Below are 24,066 nucleotides of genomic sequence, written 5' to 3' on the forward strand. Positions count from 1 at the left end.
TTTATATGTTTGTTATCAGATGTATAATTTGCACATTTTTTTCTCCCATTTTGTTACTCTTTTCACTTTCCATATGGTAGTCTTTGAAACAACAGTTTTTTATTTTGATGAAATCAAATTTTAATTTTGATTAAATTTGTCTATTTTTTCTTTTGTCATTTGTGCTTTTGGTGTTGATTCTAAGAAACCATTTTCTAACCCAAGGTCATGAAGATTTACTCCTATATTTTTTTCTATAGTTCTTTTCTTTTATAATTTTAGCTCTTACATACAGATTTATGATCCGTTTTTTAAAAATATATCTTTATTGATTTCAGAGAGAGGAAAGGAGAGGGAGAGAGAGATAGAAACATCAGTGATGAGAGAGTCATTGATCAGCTGCCTCCCACACGCCCCCGACTGGGGATCAAGCCCACAACCTGGGCATGTGCCCTGACCTGGAATCGAACTCCGATTGCCTGGATCCTAGGTTGATGCTCAACCGCTGAGCCATGCCAGCCGGGCTATGAAGCATTTTGAGTTAACTTTTATGTATAGTGTGAGGCAGGGGTCCAAATTCATTCTTTTGCATGTGTCCTCCCAGAACCACTTATTGAGAACACTATTTTTCCCCCATTGAATTGTCTTGACACCCTCATTGAAAATCACTTGGCCCAAATGATTCCCTGAAAGATTTTTTCCTTATTTTTAAAATCAGGCATAATGTAAAAATTCAAGTAAAATGGTTGGGTATAAAGTTAAAATATTTCTGCATACACCTGTCAGAGTTGAGTTAACTACCGTTAGGTACCTTCCATGAACTATTCTGTGCATTAACAAACACATATGTGCCCCTTCTTTGAAATACAGGATGGGCAAATGTAGATTTATAGTTGTAATACAAATAAATAATACAATAAATAATAAATAACAATATAAGAATAAACTCTGTTTTTCGTGCACTCACAACTGTAAACCTACTTTTGCCCAGCCCTATACAGTCACAATGTATTACCATCACCATCATCCATTTCTAGAACTCTTTTCATCTTGCAAATCTGAAATTCTGTACCTATTAAACAATAACTCTCTATTCCCTGCTTCCCCCATCCCCTGGCAACCACTGTTCTACTTTCTGTGTATGATTTCGACTACACTAAGTACTTCAAATAAGTGGAATCATACAGTATTTACCTTTTGGGGACTGGCATATTTCATTAAGCAAAATGTTCCCAAGATTCACCCATGCTGTAGCATATATCAGAATTTCTTTCCTTTGTTGGGCTGAATAATATTACATTGTATGTATATACCACATATTGCTCATTCTTTTAACATCTATCTATGGACAGTTGGGCTGCTTCTATCTTTTATGTATGGTGAATAATGCTGCTGCGAACATGGGTGCACAGATACCTCTTTGAGACCCTACTTTCAGTTCTTTGGGGTGTATGCCCCAAAGTGGAATTGCTAGCTCATCTGGTAGTTTTAATTTTTTGAGAAAATACCATGCTGTTTTCTACAGTGGCTGTATCATTTTATGTTCCCACCAACAATGCATAAGGGTTCAATGTTTCCACATCATCTCTAACACTTGTTATTTTCTCTTTTTCTGATAGTAGCCGTCCTAATGGATGTGAGGTGGTTAATATCATAGTTTGGGTTTGCAATCTCTAATAATTAATGATGTTGAGGATCTTTTCATGTGCTTATTGACCATTTGTATATATATTTTTTGAGAAATGTTTACTCAAGTCCTTTGCTCACTTTTGAAGCAGATTCATATTTTTTATTGTTGAGGTTTAGGAGTTTTATACATACTCTGGACCTTCATTTGTTATTAGATATGTGATTTGCAGATACTTTCCCATTCTGTGGGTCGCCTCTTTATTCTGTTGATACTGTTTTTTGATGCACAAAATTTATAAACTTTCACAAAGTCCAATTTGTCTATTTTTTCTTTTGTTACCTGTGCCTTTGATGTCATATCCAAGAAATTGTTGCTAAATCCAATGTCAGGAAACTTTTGCCTTCTGTTCTCTTCGAAGAGTTTTATAGTTTTAGGTCTTACATTTATGTCTGAATCCATTTGGGGTTAATTTTTTTTATATTGTGTTAGGTAAGTGTTCCAACTTCATTCTTTTGCATTTGATATCCAGTTTTCCCAGCACCATTTGTTGAAAAGACTGTCTTTTCTTCATTGAATGGTCTTGGCACCCTTGTTGAAAATCATTTGACCATATATGTGAGGGCACAATACTATTAACTAAACTTTATTCATATTTCACCAGTGTTTTCTCTACTGTTTCTTTTCCATTCTAGGAACAATCTAGGATACCACATTGCATTTAATATTACCCATTAAAAATTTTTTTGTACTTAATCTGATAGGTGAGACATACTCATGGTAGAAAATTTAAAAGGTATAAAAAGGTATGTAGCCTGGCTGGTGTGGTTCAGTGGCCGAGCATTCGCCCTATGACCCAGGAGATCTTGGTTTGATTCCTGGTCAAGGCAAATGCCCTGGTTGCAGGCCCAATCCCCAGTGGAGGGTGTGCAGAAGGCAATCGATCAGTGACTCTCATCATGGATGTTTCTATCTCTCTCTCCCCCTCTCCTTTCCTCTCTCTGAAATCAATAAAGACATATTTAAAAAAAAAGAGAGATATATAGTGAAAAGTAAGTCTCTTTCTTACCTCCATCTCCCTTGCATATACAAGCATAGATGTCTTCCTCCCGCCAGAAATTAGCTCATTGAACACACGAATGTTTAGTGATAAATACAGGAATAGAGGGGTGGACTGACTGCCAGAGTGGGGCCTTCAGACCCTCAGAAGTAGCATCCTTCTTTTTAACAATGCTGGTCCAGCCAGCTGATGTTTCACTGTCTAGTTTCACCTCTGGTCCCTAACACCTTGCACAAAGCGTAGAGCCATGTGTTGTATGTGCAATAATGCTTTGTAAGTATATATGGCACTCTCTTTGTGCAAGGTGTCATTAGGCTGTGGGCATGCTGGAGCAGAATGACAGTGACTAAGGGAGGATGTGGCAAGCTATCTCTGCCTTTCTCACTCAGACTCTCTTTGATTGACAGGTTTGTCTCAGAGGCAGACTTATTTGTGGCTGTGCAAAGCTTCCTCCTGTCTCTGCGGGACCAGGGTGAGCGCCCTCCACTTGTGGTTTTCAGAGCATCCATCTATCTGCTTGCAATCTGCCAGGACAAAGACGATGCACTAGATGAGGTATGGGCCAAAACTCCTGGCACTCTTCCTCCTCCTGCACCTTGTACATTGTGGTTTCTTGGGAGACCATGATGTTATATGTATAGAGAAGCGGGATGGGGGGGGGGACACGGGGAGAGAAAGAGAGAGTTGGGGGAGAGGGAGAGGGGAGAGTGCTGACATACACAGAGCCTATGTAATTTAGTTAATTTTCTCAACAGTCCTGGGAGGAAGATATTATTATTTCTTATTTCTTATTTTGTTTTGTTTTGTTAATCCTCACCTGAAGAGAGGGGGAGAGACAGAGAAAGAAACATTGATGTGAGAGAGACACATCGATTGATTGCCTCCCTCACATGCCCCAACTGGGGCCAGGGATCAAACCTACAACTGAGGTACTTGCCCTTGACTTGAATCAAGCCTGAGACCCTTCAGTCCGCAGGCCGATGCTCTAATCGCTGAGCCAAACCAGCCAGGCTATTATTTCCTTTTTACAGACGAGAAAATCAAGACTTGGGTTAAAGTCATTTTCTCTAGGTCACACAGTTTGATCGATGGGGGAGCCGGGATGCCAGCTCAGAATTGACCAACTCCCAAGGCTCTTTTCTTAGTACCAACTCCAGTTAGTGAAGGAGGAGAGTGTGAGGGATTTCCTTCTGGTAACAGTTTATCAAACGAAGTGGGTTGCTGGGACCCAGATCATTGCTAATCAGGCTGATCTCTCAAATCACTTTTAATGGTGGTTGTGTATGTACAAGTTTTCTCTTCTCTAGCTTCTTGATAAACTCTTGGGGATCAAGGACTATGCCTGACTCATCACTGAATCTCTCTCCTTTTTCATTGAAGATTACTTCTACTGTTTAGACGTGGACCCTTCAGCCTCAACCTGAGGATACTCTTCCTTCACTGACTATTAATTTTGTCTCTTTTTAAAAAAAAATGTTTTGTGGTGTGTTTTTTAGAGAGGAAGGGGGGGGAGAGAGATAGAAACATTGATCAGCTGCCTCCTACACGCCCCCTACTGGAGATCGAACCTGCAGTCTTGGTATGTGCCCTGACTGGGAATAGAACTGGTGACCTCTTGGTACATGGGATGAAGCCCAACCAACTGAAACACGCAGGCTAGGCTTGCCTCTTTTTGATTACTGTAGGGGCAAGTATAATATAAGCAAACTTGGTTTAATTTGAATGGAAGCAGAACAGTGTAGTGGAAGGCCAATGGATTTTCAAGTAAGATAGACCTACGTATACAGTGTCCCATTGTCTGTCTTTTTTGTGGTATTATCAGCCATTGGTGATCATTGCCTTGATTCATTCTCTCATTAGGGATTGCAAAATAATAATATCCTAATTTTGTCATTCTCTCTTTGTTTACTTTTTTTATTAACTAGAATACTTGTATAAAAATAAACTTCCCTCATGATTATTTGGTTACTATGAATGGTAGATTGTATAGGAAGAATAGGTTGAATGTTTGATCCTTTCCCTTTAATTACCAATTTTAAAGAAATGAATTGGTTGCCTAGCATTCTCCAAAGGTGATCAAGGAGATTTTTTAAAATATTGTTATGAACTCATGGATTTAAAAATGTTTGATGTTTCAATCCACTACAGTTATTAGCATTTTGAGGTTCAAATTGTTCTATCTTTGGCTAGTGGGAGCCTATTCATGGTAGTTCCTAAGTTCTTTTGACACAACCCTAGTAGCCTTTAACAGAGTTTGGGCCTTATAGTATGACGAGATACTTCATGAGGACCTCCAATAGGAGGCGTCTCTGGGGAATGGATATTTCAGTCTCAAGCCCTGCTTATTCTTGGAAGCTCTTTCTTTTCAGTAACTTCTCTCTAGTTTTATCAGCATTTTCTAAGCCCTTGAACACTACTCAAATAAATAAGCACATGATTTTTTATTTGTTTCTCAACATTTTAGCAACTCAGACAATGTGGAATGACCACTTGACATGTGCCAGGTGCCTTTTGGGGCCGTCAGGGTTGAGGTGAATCCAACACGTTCTCTACCCTCAGGAAGCACTAGTTTGCCAGGAAAGACAAAAATATTTCCTATAAGGCAGATAACTACAGCAATGAGTACTCTCCTGGAGCCTGAAGGATGGCCAAGAGCTACAAAAGCACATGGGAGATTGTTGCACCAGGAGAGGCTTCCTGGAGGAAACTGAAGGGAGAATTTTCAGGCTGAGAGGAGAGCAAGATTTAAGATACAAAATTGGGAAGTTGCCCAGTCTAAACAGTCAAGGAAGGGAGCCTAGTTTAGTGTGCCTTTGCTAAGACGTGGGAGACAGTAGAGAGAAGCCAGAAAGGTAGACTTAAATCTTTAATAACATGCTTGAAAATGAAATTAAGAAAAAAATTCCATTTACAATAGCATCAGTAAATAATATGCATAGGAAAAATATTTAACAAAAAAAGTGCAAGGACTTCTACCCTGAAAATTACAAAACATCATTGAAATAAAGACCTAAATAAATAGATATTCTTATGTGTTCATGAATCAGAAGACTTAATAGCCAGTTATAAGATAAGTAAGTTCTGGGTATGTAATATACAACGCAGTGATTATAGCTAACAATAATACTATTTTGTATATTTGAAAGTTTCTAAGAGATTAGATCTTAAAAGTTTTCATCACAAGGAAAAAAATTTTGTAACTATGTGAGGTAGTAGATAGTAACTAAACTTATTGTGTTAATCATCTCACAATGTATACATTTATTAGATCCTGATATTATACATCATAAATTTATACAATGTTATATGTCAATTTTATCTCAATAAAACTGGAAAAGAAAAGAAGACTTAATAGTGTTCAAATGGCCATACTCCCCAAATTGATCTATAGATTCAGCACAATCCCAATTAAAATTCTTGCCTTTTTTTTTTTTCAGAAATGGATAAGGTGATCCTAAAATTCATAAAGAAATGCAAGAGACCCAAATAGCCAAAGTAATATTAAGAAAGAAGACCAAAGTTAGAGGATGCACACTTTTTAAAAAAATATATTGATTTTTGAGAGAGAGGGAGGAATGAAGAGAGAAGCATCAATTTGTTGTTCCACTTAATTATGCATTCAGTGGTTGATTCTTGCATGTGTTCTAATGAGGGATCGAATCCTCAACCTTGGTGTATTGGGATGACTCTCTAACCAACTGAGCTACCCAGCCAGGGCAGGACTCACACTTTATAAAAAAAAAAAAAATTATTTATTTGAGAAAGAGAAAGGAAAGGAGAGAGAAACATTAATTTTTGTTGTTCCACCTATTTATGTACCCCCATTCGATTCCTGCATGTGCCCTGACCAGGTATCGAACCCGCAACCTTGGCAACCTTGGTGTGTCAGGACGATGCTCCAACCAACTGAGCCACCTGGCCAGGGCAGGACTCACACTTTTTAATTTCAGAGCTACACTAATCAAGACAGTGTGGTTTTGGCATAAGAAAATACATCTAGATCATTGGAATAAAATTGAGAGTCCAAAAATAAACCCATATATTTATGGTCAGTGATCTCTGATAAGGATGACAAGACAATTCAATAGGGAAAGAATAGTCTTTTTTAAAAAATGGTGCTGGAACAACTGGATAAACACATGTAAACAATGAAGTTGGACCTATACTTCATACTCTACACAAAAATTAACTCAAAATGGATCAAAGGCCTAAATGAAAGGACCAAAAATATAAACTATAAAACTCTTAGAAATCATATTAAGGAATTTGAACTTTGTTATATGTGCAATGGGAAGAGAGAGGACTTTGAGGGTTAATAAATGATTCAACACATCTTTTGCTGCGTCTGTGCCAGGCCCTATACCAGGTGTTCACAGATTAATCTGCCACAGTCCCTGCCCTCAAGTAGTTCAAGTCTAGTGTAAGAAGTAGACAGATATGCTGACAACTACAGCACACTCTGTTAAGTATATTTGTAGAGCTCAGTTTTTCAGCCTTAGCACTATTAGCATTTTACGTAGCATAATTCTTTCCTGTAGGAGGCTGTCCGGTGTTTTATAGGATGTTTAGTGGTACCCCTACTCTTTCCCACTAGATGTCAGTAGCACTCTCCTAATCAAGACCATCAAAAATGTCTAAACATTTCTGAATGTCCCCTGGGGAGAAAAATCACCCCCAGTTGAGAACCACTGTCATAAGGTAAGCACCGTGGGGTTTTCTCCCAGGAGCGCACTGGGGTGAGCCAGTGAAGGTGTCCTGGAGTACTGAGATGCCAGTGCATTTTTCCCAGTTATATCTTGGCTATCTTTGTTGGGGTCTCTTGGGTCTTCTGCAAGGTTTATTTAGCCTTTTTCTTTCTTTGCCTCCAGGTTGTGGTCAGTGCCATCAGAAAATTTCTAGAGAGCATCCCGGACCTGCACCTCATCTACACCCACCACCCCCTCCTGCTCAGGTTCTTCCTGTTGTATCCAGAGCTGATGAGTAGGTTTGGGCATCGTGTCCTGGAACTTTGGTTCTCCTGGGAAGAGAGCAGCTGTGAGGAGCTGGATGATGTCCCTTCTGCTGGACATCCCATCCTTCCTGCCAGCTTAGCAGCCCTGTTCCACATACTCAAAAGCAGCCCCAGCATCCTGCTTATTTTGCTAGTAGGTGACCACTTGCTCATTTCTGAGATAGTGGGCTTTCTCTCTCTCTCTCTCTCTCTCTCTCTCTCTCTCTCTCTCTCTGGGAGCTGGTTTACTGAGGTTAGGAGGCACCAGCAGCTGCTTCTGCCCACCTCTGGACGTAATGCTGTTCCCATGTGAGTAGGAAGTCCTTTTGGCTGGCAGGTGCCTCGTTTCTGTTAGTCTGTACCCTGTCCTAAGTCTGATGGAAGTCTGCTCACTGAGAGATATGTGCTTCTGTACTCCCCAGGGAATATAGCTATGAGATGCTGATCTCAGCCACCATTCCCTCTCACCTCCCTGTTTTCTCTAAAGCAGATTTTTCTAAGAAGGGTTTAATATCAAAGCAAACCCCTGGGACATGTAGATGGAGATGTCTGATTGTAGAGGGACTGTGCCTCTCTTCTGCAATGACTAACATGATAATGGTACACATGCAACACACTCCCTTGGGCATACCCAGAATAATCAGAACACCCCATTGCTTTTTTAAGAAGTAGGACATTTCTATAATTCCAATCAGGTATATCAATAAGTAGGCTGCCTGTTGTCTGCAGTTTCTAACACACTGACTTTAACTTCGCCTTTTTTCTTTGATTCAAGAAAGCACATTGAAAGTAAATTAATGAGAGTGATATTATTATACAGGTAACTGTTGTAACTTACATATTAAAAATTATTTGCATGCCCTGGCCAGTGTTCTTAGTGGTTAGAGCATCAGCCTATGCACCCAAGGGTCGTGGGTTTGATTCCCAGTCAAGGGCACATACCTGGGTTGCATTGGCCCCTCCTTAGTCCAGGAAGAATGACACAGCCCATCAGAGACAATGAGATTCCTTTCGTGTTCTTATCATCAACAAACACGATTCCCTGACTTTATTGGAGTGATGTGGTGAAAATAACACTTGCATGTTATATATCCCACATCCTTAGGTACCTATCTCTGTCCACATTCACATGTGCACACACTCCCACTCAGACTTAAATCTTCACCTCCCATCCCTAAGATCTGTCATCTTGTCAAGTCACATGTGTTGGTTTGATAAGGACCACATTCATGCTTTGGCTTCCTTGGAGGAAGAAAAATGGAGAAGAAGGAATGGGTTAAAAATAAAGCATTAGTGCATAGGGGAGGAAAGCAAGATGGGACACCAGAGGGAGTGGCTTAATGAACAGAGCTAAGATAATGGATTTTCTTTGTCAGATGAAGTATTCCTTACACATAGTAGGTACTTTATTTGCTGACCCATTGTATTAGGGATCTGGACAGATACAAGTCTCTCAAAAAGGTGGGAGGTGGTGGAGAATTTGGATCCTCTGAGAGACATACTAATGATGGTATCTTATTTTTTTTCCTTTTAAAAGGGTGAAGAAATAGGTTGAGAGAGATTTGCCCAAGGTCACAAGAGTTGAGATTAAAACCCAGATTTTTACTCTGTAATGTTCTTTCCAGTAAACTGAGCTAACTCTCAGAACAGAGAGAAACCAACCCTGATCCAGTGTTCCATCTAATGGGAGAGCTGTTTGAGCGCTGGGGGTGTTAACCTAAAAATAAAAGGCCAGCCCAGCCGGCGTGGCTCAGCGGTGGAGCATTGACCTATGATCCAGGAGATCTTGGTTCGATTCCTGGTAAAGGCACATGCCCAGTTTTCAGGCTCAATCCTCAGTGGGGGACATGTAGGTGGCAGCCAATCAGTGGCTCTCTCATCATTGATGTTTCTATCTCTCTCTCCCCCTTCCTCTCTGAAATCAATAAAGATATAAAATAAATAAAAATTAAAAATAAATAAAAATAAAAGGCCAAAGTGAAAGGCAACAAGAATTTATTGAGATTCAATCAGGAAGCACTGATTCAGGGAGAAACCCAAATAGTGTTCCAATTAGGAAGTGAAGGGAAGGGGTATTTATGAGAAAGGGAAGGGAAATAATTACTTGAATAGAAGGAAGGAATTTTTATGGGTGTTAATAAGCTAAGAAAGAAATTTCTATAGGTGCAGATAAGCTAACATGGATGATACTAATTCTAAAGAATGCCTTTAATTTTCAGTCCTAGTCTTAAGGTCTGCTTTCCTGTCATCTTTGCACACTTATTTGGGATACAATGCTGCTTTAGGCCGGACCAAAGGTTGTTTTGCCCTGTTTTAACATCCCAAAGGTTTGAGGAGTAAGATGTGCAAGGCAGTTCCTCTGGGAAAGCAGCTCTGACTCCATTTTAAGTGGCTTTGTTTACATTATTTCCCAACAGGCTGGTGAGGGAATCAGACACAAGCCAGTAACAACTGTTCTAACAGCATGGCAGTAAAGGTCAGGCAGAGTGCTTGGGTGGCAGGGGGGGCACACAGGTGTCATATATGCTGATTCTCAAAGACTTGACAAGTGAAAGGGTTGTGAGGCCCGTACAGCAACATGAAAGTGCTTATTGTAATTCAGGGACAGTGAATAGTTTGGGGTGGTTCTTTTATCCTCACCTGAGGATACTTTTTCCATTGCTTTTCAGAGAGAGTGGAAGGGAGAGACAGAGAGACAGAGGGAAAGAGAGAGACACACTGATTGGTTGCCTCCTGCACGCATCCCCCAGGAATGGAGCCTGTAACTGAGGTACGTTCCCTTGGGCGGAATCAAACCAGGACCCTTCAGTCCACGGTACGACACTAACCACTGAGCAAAACTGGCCAGGGCTGGGGTGGTTCTTGAGCTTGTAGGATATGTCGCAGGAGATGGGGTTGGAGAAAGACAGGGAGGAGCAGGTTTTTAGAGGCCTTGAATTCAGTCATTCACTTTTTCATTTATCATACGTCTGTTTGGTATTTACTAGGTACTAGGCATTGGGGATACAAAGGTAATTCAGTTACAGTTGGTCAGTCCTTGCCCTTGAGGAAATCTGTCACCTTGTAGAGACTGAGGGGAGAGAATGGTAAGGCTAGAAAAAAATTCCAGGTTATGACACCAGGCTGTGGGAGTGTCTGGAGAGTCTGAGCCCCTCTAGGCATACTCCTGGTTGCTCTGGATGCCTTCCACCTGGACCCAGACTTCACTGGCCCTGCCCTCCCAACCCTTTCCACTCCCATGTCTTTCTCTTTATTGCCAAACTCCTAGAAGAAGTTTTCTGCTCTCAAAATCATTATCTTTCATTTATTCCTACCCATTTGCTTCTACCCCCATCACTGCTTGAAATCACTCTCACCATGATCAGCAGTAATGTCCTTGTGACTAATTACAGTGGACTTTTTGGTTCTCATCTTACATGACCTGTTAGTATTTGATGATTGTCCACTTCTTTTTATTGCCACACCCTTGGTTTCAGTAATTCCAACTCTCTTAATTTTTTCTCCTACCTCTCTTTTTCTGGGGGGAAGAGATATTTTATTTATTTATTTATTTATTTATTTATTTATTTATTTATTTTTAAATATATCTTTATTGATTTCAGAGAGAGGAAGGGAGAGGGAGAGACAGAGATAGAAACATCAATGATGAGAGAATCATTGATCGGCTGCCTCCTGCATGCCCCCTTCTGGGGATCAAGCCCGAAACTCGGGCATGTGCCCTCACTGGGAATCGAACCGAGATCTCGTGGATCATGGGTCGATGCTCAACTGCTGAGCCACACCTGGCCGGACGGGAAGAGGTATTTTAATATCATATATCCTTCTACCCAGAATATGTTAAAAATGCTTACAACTTGATAATGAAAAGAATAATAGGCTAGTTTTTAGAAGAGATACAAATGGCCAATAAGAACATGAAAAGATAATATGCAAATCAAACCCACAATGAGCTACCAATTTACATTCACTAGGAGGGTTTTAATAAAATAGACAGACACTAATAAGTGTTGGTTGGGATGTGGAGAAATTGGAACCCCCATAAATTGTTAGTAGGACTATAAAATGGTGCAGCCATCTTAGAATCTCCTACCTCTCTTGATGCCCCTTGCTAGTCTCTTTTATAGTTTTCTCTCTGGCTAGCACTCAAAAGTTGATGTTCCTCAAGGTTTTGTCCTAGGCTCTCTTTTCACTCAGGACATTCTTCCTGGGTTGTCTCATTTATTCCCACAGTTTCGGTTGCCTCCTGTCGTATGTTGATGACTCATATCTCTGTCCATCCCTGACCCCTCTCTGAGTTCCAGACCCATACTATTTGACTAACCATCTATTTGACATTTCTGTTTAAAATGGACTTCATTATCTTTCTCTACTAAGTTCTCTTTCTCAGTCTGGATCTGCCTAGGGTGGAGGTCCCTCCCTAACTGAAGGCTCTCCTAGGTCGCTAGCTTCAGTGGACATAAGTACTGAAAAGAAACAAGCCAAAGAGAAAATGAGTTTCAGGAGACCAAATTCTATTTATTTATTTAAAACATTTTATTATGAAAAATAACACAAGTATAGAAAATCATATCAAACACATGTACTGCCTAATTGGTATATGGTAATATTCCAGTAACTGCCATGTGTATCAGGAGATAGAACTGGCAGCCACTCCAAAAGTCCACTACTTGTCCCCCTCAATGATGACCCATATCTGCCCCCACCAGAAAAACCACTAGCCTGAGGAGTGAGGATATATTTTTTCCCATTGATTTTTAGAGTAGAAGGGAGGGGAGAAAGAGAAAAACATTGATGTGAGAGAGACGCATCAATCAGTTGCCTCCCACAGGAGCCCAGACCTGGTGCAGTGATCCTGCAACCCAGGTACATACCCCCTTGACCAGGAATTGAACTTGTGACCCTCCGGTGGACAGGCCAATGCTCTAACCACTGAACCATGCTGGCCAGGGCTAGCCGACTTTTTATAGTAGCATCTTTCTTACATTTCTTTAGAGTTTTGTCAGTTAAGTGTCATCCCTAAATACTAGGTTAGTCTTCCCCTTTTTTGTGGATATATGTTTTAAGTCTCCTTTAATCCATAGACTTGCCTTCAATTTTTTTTTTCGGTCTCCCTTGCAATTTATTTGGCCAAGCAACCAGATGGTTGTTCTGTCAAGTTTCCCAGGCAGGGTTTGCTGTTGCGTTCGTGGGTGTCATTATCAAGAGAGCAAATTCTTAAGAGAGTCCCTCTCCCAGGCAAGCTAGAGCAAGTACCCCACCCTTTGTTACAGTGGCCCAGTTCTTGTCCTTGAATGTGCATCATCCTCATCACCCCTCCTTCTTGGGGTGGGAGTGCAGGGCAGAGAGGAGCCTTGAGCTTTGCCAGGTAGAGCTCAACAGGGAGGAGCTGCACTTGGGGCTGGATGCTGCATAGAGTCAAGGAAGATGAAGGCTTCTCTGAGCTTCAGCTTTCTCAATGTGTAAAATGGAGATAATGGGAGGGTAAATGAAAGACCACATAGGCTTGCTCTTGGTGTGCTGTACACAGCAGGCTGTCACCTACTGGTCATCCACCAGCTGAACCACAGAGAATGCAAATCTCAGGGAAGTGAACCGAATTGTCCAAGGTCATATAGCTAATAAGGGTCATGACCATGACTGGAGTCTAAAGTTAATGAGTTTTGCACTAAATCAGATCCTAGAAACATCAGTGGTCAAAACAAAACAAAATACAGTGAGGAACAACTTTGTTGTCTGTTATATATATAATTCCTACCATTTCTCCCCAGCTTCTAGCCACAGGAGAGGAAAAGAGTCTAAAAATATGTGTTGGTACCAATTTATGTTTTTGATATGGGTAATTAACAACTGAAAACAAAGCTGTTAATTGCCTCTCTTATCAATGGGTGGTATTTCATGTAGGTTGTTTAGCTGTGAAAAAACAATGATGTCACAGAAGCTCTGTTTGTTCCCTGCTTGTCCATGGCACCCTGGTTGGTCCAGTCGCAGAGAGTTCTGGACAGCTCTGGGCCGGAGAGATTACAGAGTGGGCTGTGTTCCGCCCAGAGCCTTCCCACTGACCCACGTGGTGGGGTGCACACATTACCCTGGCACTCATCATGGCCACCAAAGACTGAGTAGCCCCCTTTCTTTGGGGCCTTTCAAATGTACTACTCAGGTTTCTGAGGGACCAGATCTGGCAATCAGGCAGACATTTGCTGTTGGAGGAGGAAGAGTACCTGGAAACTAGTTTGGCCTTGGGCCCTATGACCTGGGCAAATCACACCCCCTCTGGGCTTCAACCTCATACTCTGTAAAGTAAAAAGCGTTGGTGGAAATGAACTGACATTCCCTTTATTTATTTATTTTTTAATATATATATATATATATTTTATTGATTTCAGAGAGGAAGGGAGAGGGAGAGATAGAAACATCAGTGATGAGAGAGAATCATTAATCGGCTGCCTCCTGCACACCCCCTACTGGGGATTGAGCCCGAAATTTGGGCATGTGCCTTGATCTGGAATCTAACCATGACCTCCAGGTTCACAGGTCAATGCTCAACCTCTGAGCCACACCAGCCAGGCTGAGATTCTCTTTAGCCCTCCCATTCTGTGATCCTCTCCTTCCAGAGATGTTTTCTCAGTCCTACAAGGTGACAAAGATGAAGCTGGTCTCATCCCTGCCCTTCATTAACTCATAGTTACAATGTCACTGCTTCCTTGATAGGCAAACTACTTAGTTTGCCCATTTCCTCATTTGAAAAATTGAGGCGATGCCTACCTGGAAGTTATTATGAAGACAAACAAACATATAGCTATTGTTTAAACACAGTGTAGTACCTGACATAATTAGGCCCTAACTGAGTGGTTGCTGTTGAGATTATAGTTGTTTCTCTGGCAGCTGTGGAGGTTTGTGAAGAGCCAAGGCCAGACATCTGTGTCATTCAGTCATCAGCACATCTGGAGTTGTCTGGTCAGGAGCCCTGTAGCCATGTCTCTGTGTGTCAGGAGTTGTCCTTCCTAAAAAGGAAGTATGTGTGTGACCTTGGATTCATAGCACTCAGCCCTAACTGGCTCAGCACATTAGCCTGTCCAAAGGAATTGGCTTGTTTGAGCTGGTAGGTGCCAGGAGCGATCAGTGGGAGAGGCTCTGGTGCAGCTTTTGACTGGCTTTGCCTTTAACACATACTCATTAAAATAACTGTGAAAGCAAATAAAATGCAATGTCCTTTCCTACCTTCTGAACCCAAGGCCTTTACAGCTTGGATCAGAAATAGCCAGGCTGCCATGACAGAGAAAGGGCCTGACCTGGTCCTCTCTGTGCCCCGAGTCTGTCCTAACCCACTGGGTGGCATCTCCATCCCCCTCTTCCCTTAAGGCACATTCAGGTCTCATGTCCTGAAATAATCTTTTCTTGACCCTGATACTTCCATTTGCATGAGAGAGGCATCCTGGAAAACAGAAAGAACTTTAGGCTTGGAGTTAGCAGATCTGCCTTCATATCTTAGCTCTGCCCCTTACTGGCTTATGTGACCTTTGGCACTTGATTGCCCATGTAAGAAATGTCCAAAAAAAGAGAAATGTCCAGATCTTTAGAGAATTTTATGAGTTTATTTGAGACAAACTAATGACAGTTGCTGGAAAGCAAAATCTCAATGGATTCTGCTCTGGGGAATGGCAGTCTTGCAGCTTATTTTATACATTAGAATCAAAGGAGGAAACATAAGGAGGTTTATAGGAAATCCATTGGTGGTAGATTAAGGGGGCAGGAGAAAATGGGTGGGGGTGGGAGGTGGGGAGCAGGGGGAGAATCTCTGGGATTGGATAAAAAGTAAAACAGAAAGATACAGACTTCTTTTACATTGTTGGATATAAGATAGTTAATAATTATAGCACATAGAGATGGTATGTGTGCCCTGAGGGATCTGGAAAAGGAGAGCACTCTGACATTTCAAAGATACGCTATCTTAGCTATTAAAAAGACAATAGACAGGCTCACTTTTAAGGTAAAGATTGACCTTTCTCAAGGAAGCTACAGGCCTAGGATGTGACTACCTACTCTTAGTTAGGAATTTTTATGTTCAGACCATCCTGTGTGGTTACTTTCGATCTCTGAGTTTGTAGGGCCTGCCATGCTGGCCTTCCCTGAGCTTGCCAAGTTTAGTATATGGACCCTTTTTCATCCACCTCATGTAATTTCTCTAAGCCTCTGTTTCCTTCTGCTCAGAATGGACCTATAGGATGTCAGGATGGTACATAATATGTGCCAAGTGAGTACTTCTTTCCCCAGGTTCTGTGGTACCATCATTTTGGGCCCTTTCCCAGCCACCCCCCCCCTTCTCTACTATCTACCGGTCTCTAAGCATGATGCCCTTTGAACTCTGACTTTCTTCTTTCCTGCTCAGGATCTCATCTATTCCAGCCCCGTGGACACAGCCCGCAAGGTACTGATCGTCCTGAGGACCTTTTTGAGAAGGAATGAGGATGTCCAAGTGGGAGGTCTTATCCGAGGGCACTTCCTGCTGATCCTACAGCATCTGCTGGTGGAACATGGGGCCTCCCCATCAGAAGGTCAGTCTGCAGCTGCTGGGGGCACGTTTTGACCTGAAAGGTCAGTAGGACGTGGGTATCTCTGCCCTAATGAGGTCTGCTCCAGGAGAGAGAACCAAAGTTTTCTCGTTTTCTCTGCAAAAGATAAGTCAGGCCAGTGTGGCATTAAACTAAACTTTACTCCTTCCTCTCATTGGAGGGTGGATGCTCAACATATTTGGTTTGTGTGTGTATGTGTGAGTGTTTTTATGTTTAATCACTGTGTATTTAGCATTTGTGGGTGTGTTTAATGTATGTGTGCATGTTCCCACCCTGCATGGCATGTGCTCAGTGCTGTTTGTCACAAGAATGGCAGCCTCCAGTTGAGAAGAAAGCTAGAAATGTAGAGGAGGCCAGGGAGGCAGCAGCAGCCAGCAGGAGCCTGGGAGGAGGTGGATCAGTGGTGTATTGGAAGCTCCCAGTGAGATCCAGAAGGATAGTTTCCAAATCTGGAATGGGACTCCCTGGAGTCAAGGAAGCTTGATGTTTGGTACAGTATGAGGACAGTGAAAAGGTTGGGATTGGTTTATCTTTTCCTAATTTTAGAAAGGTGAATTTTTAAATTTCCAAGCAATTTAGTGCTTGGAAATTGGAGAGCTGTGGCACTTGCATTAGGTCCAGTCCTGACTGGGGTGGGAGTGGGGTGGAAATAGATTTAAGGGTACCTGGAGGAGCTGAGTCCTTCCTTTGCAGGGAAGGATAAGCCACATCTAACTGACAACAGTGTTTAAGAGCCATGAGATTTTGTGGAAACACGTAGTAGAAAGACTGTGGGCATTGAATTCAGATTTGGGTTCAAGTCCTGGCCCTGCCACTTATTAGCTGTGGGACCTTGAAGAAGACACTCAAGCCCGGCCGGTGTACTTAGTGATTGAGCATCAACCCATGAACCAGGAAAACACAGTTTTATTCCCGCTCAGGGCATATGCCCAGGTTGTGGGCTCAATCCTCAGTAGGGGTTGTGCAGGAGGCAGCCAATCAATGATTCTCTGTCATCATTGATGTTTTTTTCTCTCTCTCTCTCCCCCTCTCCCCCTCCCTTCCTCTTTCTGAAATCAATAAAAACATAAAAAAAAAAATTCCCCACCGGCATGGCTCAGTGGTTGAGCATCGACCTAGGATCCAGGAGATTGCTGTTCAATTCTAGATGAGGGCACATGCTCAGGTTGCAGGCTTGGTCCCCAGTGGGGGGGTGCAGGAGGCAGCTGATCAATGTCTCTCTCATTGTTGATGTTTTTCTCTCTCCCCCTCCCTTCCTCTCTCTGAAATCAATAAAGATATAGTAAAAAAAAAAAAAAAGTCACTCAGAGTCTCTAGGCCTCAATTTTCTTAACTGCCAATAGGAGTGACAGTCCCCAGTCACATGGTTTTAAGGGGATTAAGTGAAATACTGATTTCCTGGTACCCAACCCCAAATTAGCACTCAGTATGCCAGTTGCCCCTGTGCCCAATGAAGAAGGAAGAAGGCAGGAAGTAGGGGTAAGTCCCAACAAACCTCTTACTGCCCGATAGGTGTCTGTCTGACCTGGAGACGATCTCAGCGTCAGGCCCCTGACCAGCGCTTCTTGTTCTTCACAGCCTCGGGGAACCTGCCATTGCTGCTGAGCCTCCTCTCTGTAGTGCAACTCAGGAACGAGTCACAACAAGAACTGGACAGCATGGCTATGAAGCTCCTTCACCAAGGTGCCGGCTGCTTGGGACAGTGCTCGAGGGACAGGGCTGGGCATGCTGGGGTGCTCCTTTCTTCCCTCCTCTCATCCTTTGGAAGAAGCTGGCAAATCTGTTTCTGTGGGCTTCTTGCTAAGGGACCTTTAAGACCTTTCTCTGCTTATTCCCTCTGAGTGTTTGGGAGACACTTCCCAAAATAGATGTATATATAAAGTTATGTGATACGCACAAGCAGTGAAGTTGGGAAGACCTAGGTTTGTTTTTAGGTTAATTACTAATTCTATAACCTTGGACAATCGCCTAGCCTCTGTGAACCTTATGTTCCTTATAGGTAAAGTAACAGTACTACCTGATTTAAGGTTAAGATAAGGAATAACTGTAGGTATAGAATTCCACACAGTGCTTGGCACACAGTAGGCCTACAACAGATACCGTCCATTGAGATCCATTTTTTCTGGCACAAGTTCTTTACCTCACCCACAGCTGACTCAGGATCTGATGATCCAGTTCTCTGGGCCTTTTTTCTATCCCCAACCCAAACCTTATTGGGACCTTTCATTGCTCATTAATGCAGCTGCCACTTCATAAGCAGTACCCTCAGGAAGATTTGTTGAGGAAAGGTTGAAATTAATAGGAAAAATGGCGTGTCTTCAATACCTGTGAACTGTCAGGTCCTCTGACCACAAATGAGGATGGTTTTTTCCTGCCTGGAGCTCAGACCTCTTCAAAAGGGACCTCCAGCCCCAGCCAGGTGGCCTGGTTGGTTGGAGCATCATCGCATACACCAAAAGTTGGCGGGTTCAATTCCCAGTCAGGGCACATACTAGGGTTTCAGGTTTGATCCCTGGTTGGGGGGAGTGCAGGAGGCACCTGATCGATGTTTTTCTCTCTCTCTCTAAAAAACAAGACCTCCAGGTCCAGCTTTGTGCTGGTCATTGTCAGCCTGTCTGTCAGGTCAAGAGTAATACGCAGCTGGGAATGAGGTCTGTGTGTGACAAAATTAGCCATCAAAGGGCTTCTGACAGGGCAGAATAATGGGCTGAAACATACACATTAAATGTAATATACATTTACATATAACCCCTGAGTACTTTTATTTGAGAGTTTTCGTGGTAGAGGGCTATAGTTCAGGGATGAGGGTATGTGTTTTTTTTGTTTTTTGGGGGTCTTGATTGTTGGATTGACCACAAGCCAGTTAGAAGTCAAGTGTGATGGGTTGACAAAAAAGTGAATGGAAACTTAGGTAGGTTTTATATTGGGGTCATGGGGTCAAGGGAGCAAGGAGTCACAGTTCCCAGGAGGAAAATGTTCTATAGAAGTCTACTTTTCAGTATAGTAACTGCTCTGATGAGGGCTGGGGGAGCACCAAGAGGCATCTCATCTTGCCTTGAGAGGTTAAGGAAGGTTTTGTGGGGAGGTGAACTTTGAGCTGAATCTTGATTGCTGAATAGGAATTAAGGAGTTAGCCAGATTGGGGTGATGTGAGAGAGACTATGGCAAGTTCAGGGAATGGCACATGGATAGTTACACAGCTCCCCTGGGAAGGTGGTTAGTACCCCAGTGCTGGGAGAATTCAGAGGCTGGATTTTCTTCCTCTTAAGGGTAGCAGGTTTGCCTAGATGACCTCTGCACACCCTCCAACCTGGAGTCTGTGCTGGCACGAGCACTGTTATAGGGTGCCTCTTGACCACCTAAACTTGTGCAGTCTGCTTTAATGTGCAGCTGTGGGCAGCTTGCCAGATGTTTGTTCAGATGGAGGGTGTGAAGATGCCTTCAGGTTTGTCACTGTGTTTCTTTTCATTGGCTGTAATACTGAGGATGCTTAGTTTATGTTTGGTCGCCAAGACTGAAATTTGAAAGTAGTCTGTTGAGGACCATTGTCTGTGAGAAGTGTGAGTGCTGTTGTGCATTAAAGCCACAGAGTGCTGCTTACTGGGTGTCTGGGGACTCCCATCTTTTGTAGTGAGCAAGCTGTGTGGGAAATGCAGTCCCACCGACATGGATATCTTGCAGCCCTCCTTCAACTTCCTGTATTGGAGCCTTCATCAGACCACAATGGGCAGTCAGAAAAGAGGTACTGGGGCCCAGGCTGTGATAGTGAAGAGGAGAGGTACTGGGCAGTGTCTGTGACCCTTGCTGCCCTCAATTTCTCCATCTTAAAAAATAAGGGGGATGTGGCCAGACCAGATGGTCATAAAGTCCTCTCTGGTTCTAATAGCCTGTGGTTCTGGAATAAAGCTGGGACCCTTAGAACCTCAAGCTGATCCTTGGGCTCATTCATTCTGTATGTGAAGCCCTCTTTGGGTGCTAACTACCATGTTGGCACTGAGCTGGGCTCCTGTATAACTCATGTGGTCCCTGCCCTGCTGGACTCTCCACAGCTGCTGCAGTGCTCCTGAGCTGCACAGCCCTGATAGAGCTTCTGGAGAAGATGCTGGCACTCACCTGGGCCCAGGAGGGCTCTCCCAGGACCACGCTACTCTGCTCTGCCTGGCTGCTCACTGCCTCCTTTTCTGCCCAGCAGCACGATGGCAGTCTCCAGGTTAGTCTCTAACCCCTGAGGCTTTGGGACATAGGGAGGCATAAAGATCCTGAATTCTGGTCCAAACTCTAAGGCTTATTAACTGTGTAACCTTGGCAAGATATTTAACTGAGTAACCTTGGCAAGGTGTTTAACTTTCTGAGCTTCTGTTTTCTTGCCTACAAAATGGGAGCAAAAAACATCCAGAGTTGTTGTAAGGTTTGTTTATGTTAATCCATTTAGCACACATGGATCACCTATGTGCCGGGCTGTATTCTAGACACAGAGGAATAATAAACAAATACAACATGTACCCCACACTTGGGGAACTTGTATTTGTAGGTAAAGATAGTGGGGAAAGGCATTCCAGGTAAAGAGAACAATACGAGCAAACATGAAGCTGCATAAGTTCAGGATGTGCACGTATTTGGAAAGTGGTGAGGTATTCTGTAGCTAGAATGTAGGAAGTGGACTCTCAGACTGGATAGCCTACCTGTGACCTTGACGTGCTGGGTGGCAAGCTGTCATTATGATTGTTCGAGAAGAAGGTGATGCAGGGAACAAGGGAGCAGTGGACATGTCCACAAAGCCCCTCTTTTCCCTCAGCCCCTCCCCCTGTAGGATTTGTCATCACAGTGCCTTGCATGAGCTCCTTTGTGGGCTGCTTTATATTCAGGTGTCTCCTCCTTAAGGCTGGCTGTTCCTTGTGGACAGAAACCATCTCCTAGTCTTCAAGGTGTCCTCCCACTGTGCCCAGCCCTGTGCCAGTCTAGTGCCAGGCACACACTCATTTATGTAGAAGTGAAATCACTTTTTAAAAAATATGTTTTTATTGATTTTAGAGAGAAAGGAAGGGGGAGAGAGAGAGAGAGAGAGAGAGAGGGAGAGAAACATCCATCGGCTGCCTCCTGCACGCCCCCTACTGGGGACTGAGCCCCAACCAGAACTGGTGACCTCTTGATTCCCAGCTACACCGGCTGGGTGAAGTGAGGTCACTTTTTTTTTTTAGCTTACAACCACCTCTGTGGCATCTTTATTTTTCTACCTGGTACATGAACAATGTAAATGTGGGTCAGAAAAATCAGTTGCACTGAAACACTTACACTAATTGTAAAAAAAGGACATGGAGGGTGGGGGTGACAATTCCAGACCAGCACCTCAAAGGGCTTGTGGCCTAAGCCAATGAGAAGAAGGTGTTCTGGGCAGGACCACTTTTAAAGTTTGGCATCTAGGGTGTCAGGAAGCTGCAGTGGATCTACGCTATAGTAATCTGCAGGCATGCAGGAACCTTTCCTGTTCTTCTGTGTGAAGCTGTTGGACCTCCTATATCCCTGCACTCACCTGCCTGGGTGGAAGCCTGCACTGTGTCCTTGGCTCTGCCCTGGGTCTCAACTCACACCTAGCCGATTACCCAACTGCCTTCACGCTAAGCCTTCCCCACTGCCCTGGAGCTTGGGCCTGATTGTTCATCCTTACCACTAATGTGGCCTGCTCATAATCTCCTGGCCCCCAGCCTCTCCCTCATCCCCATCTGTCCCACAGCCACAGTCTGTCCTCACTTCCCCTCTGCCTACATTCCTTTGGCTTTTTGTTCTGCACATGGCTGCTGAGACTCTTCTTACCTAACCCTTCTGCAGCCTTTCTTTCTGTCATTCCACCTCCTGCCCTGTTCTCTGACCATGTGTTTTTTCAGTTCTCCCTGTCAACTGTGCTCTTTCACATCTCCATACCTTTGTGTGTGTGTGGTTTTTTCGATTGATTGATTTTTAATAACCTTTATTTTTAGAACAGTTTTAGATTTATAGAAAAAATCTAAATCGTTTCCTCAGTTAACATCTTATATTAGTATGGAATCTCCATACCTTTATACAAGTTGGTTTTTCTGCCTAGAACCTGCTGATTCTACCAACCAACAAGCATTTTTTATTTATTTATTTTTAGTTAATCCTCAACTGAGGATATTTTTTCAATTGATTTTTTTTTTAGAGTGGGAGGGGTGGGGAGAGAAAAACATCTTTGTGAAAAAGACACATTGATTAGTTGCCTTCTACACACACCCAGATCAGATACATGCCCTTGACCAGGAATCGAACCCGGGACCCTTCAGTCTGTGGGCCAACACTCTAACCACTGAGCAAAACCGGCCAGGGTGCCAACAAGCACTTCTGAGGAACTGCTTTGTGCCAGAGTATAATAGATCGAAGCAGAGGAGTAGTTTCTGCTTTCAGGGAGCTTGTGTTCTGGATGAGGAATGCAGAGCAGACTCACAGCTTTGAACCTGCCACCCCTACTAACCCCTCAGTTTGGTCACTGCTTTGACATTAAGGAGTACATTCACCAGTGCTGCCCCCCGTCTGTTCTTCACAATAGCTCTGGAGGGAGTGAAAGCAGATGGTATTGTCCCCATTTCATAGATGAAGGAAGTAAGGCAGGGAAGTAAGTGCAGTGGCTTGCCCAAGGCCACACGGCTGGCCAGTGACAGAGCCAGGATTTTGATTCTGGGCTGTCTGCCTCCAGATCTAAGTTAGTTGGATGGTGGACTGAGGTGAAGACTGAACTACAGATGAGACCAGGAAGGTTCCCTGGTGGAGGAGGTCCTTGAGGATGGGGGAGATTTAGGAAGAGTGGGGTTCTCCAGGTAAGGGTTTGATTTTCCTCCTTAAGTTCCTGAACCCAGAACTAGTGAGGTTCACAAGATTCTGTATGGCCTCCTCTGTCCTTTTTGCAGCTGGTATGTGTGGGTGGGTATAACCTATATTGGGTAGGTTATTTGCTGCCCAAGCTCCCAGAATATTAGGGGTTATCCCTTTACTCCCTGCCAGGTTCACCAGACACTGTCCGTGGAACTGGACCAAGTATTGAAGGCCCTCAGCTTTCCAAAGAAAAAGGCTGCGCTGCTCTCAGGTGTGGGCCCAGGGGCCTCTAGCAGTAAAAGAAAAGCTTTTCCCCTGGATTCTGAGATGGACCACCCTTCCCAGACCAGCCTCTGGTCACCCCATTATTATTTCCATTGTTTTCCCTTCTGATAGAGCTGGGTGGAGGTGGGGGAAGAAGACAGGAACTAGGTGTAAGGAGTTTCTTGCTTTCAGCTGCTATCTTGCGCTTCCTGCGGACAGCCCTGCAACAAAGCTTTTCCTCTGCCCTGGTGACTCTGGCGCCCTCAGGAGCCTGGCCACCACAAGCCCCTGAGGATGCTGTCCTAGCTCCACTGGGAACATCACAAGTGCTGTCCCTGGTCATTGGACTGCAGAACCTCTTGGTGCAGGTAAGGCCCTTGCTGAGTGAGGCCCTGGTAGTGGAGCCCACTTCTCCCAGGACAAGAGCAGGAAGGAATGACTGCCTCTCAAGTCCTGGAGGGTGGATTTGTTGGGACTTTTAAAGTTACAGTGACAGAAGTGAAACTCAGATTGGCTCATAACTGAGAAGTCCAGGAGTTAGTACTGGCTTCAGGCACAGCTGGGTCCTGGAGGCTCAGACAATGTTATCAGAACTATCTCCATCTCTTGGCTTTATTGTCATAGGATGGCAGAGTGACCAACAGCTGCTCCTGGCTTATATCCTTCCAGTAGAAAGAAGGTTTCTCTTTCCCAGTAGTCCCTAGAATTGAGTCTCATTAGCCTGGCTTCAGTGATGTGCCAATCACTGTGGCTG

The 24,066-nt window shown here is 43.5% G+C and overlaps 1 protein-coding gene across 1 annotated transcript in view; it reads left to right on the forward strand.

Moving 5' to 3' along the window:
• MEI1 (meiotic double-stranded break formation protein 1) overlaps nt 1-24,066 on the forward strand; it is a 62,834-nt gene that overhangs the window by 29,295 nt on the left and 9,473 nt on the right. The window contains exons 19-26 of the mRNA XM_016210299.2: nt 3,074-3,221; nt 7,535-7,810; nt 16,043-16,208; nt 17,805-17,909; nt 19,858-19,968; nt 20,276-20,436; nt 23,238-23,319; nt 23,505-23,680. Coding sequence (XP_016065785.2) covers nt 3,074-3,221; nt 7,535-7,810; nt 16,043-16,208; nt 17,805-17,909; nt 19,858-19,968; nt 20,276-20,436; nt 23,238-23,319; nt 23,505-23,680 — 1,225 coding nt within the window. The remainder of the gene's footprint in view (nt 1-3,073; nt 3,222-7,534; nt 7,811-16,042; nt 16,209-17,804; nt 17,910-19,857; nt 19,969-20,275; nt 20,437-23,237; nt 23,320-23,504; nt 23,681-24,066) is intronic.

The sequence above is a fragment of the Miniopterus natalensis genome, chromosome 2, assembly GCF_054644295.1.
Source record: "Miniopterus natalensis isolate mMinNat1 chromosome 2, mMinNat1.hap1, whole genome shotgun sequence".
In the NCBI taxonomy this organism is placed as follows: domain Eukaryota; kingdom Metazoa; phylum Chordata; class Mammalia; order Chiroptera; family Miniopteridae; genus Miniopterus; species Miniopterus natalensis.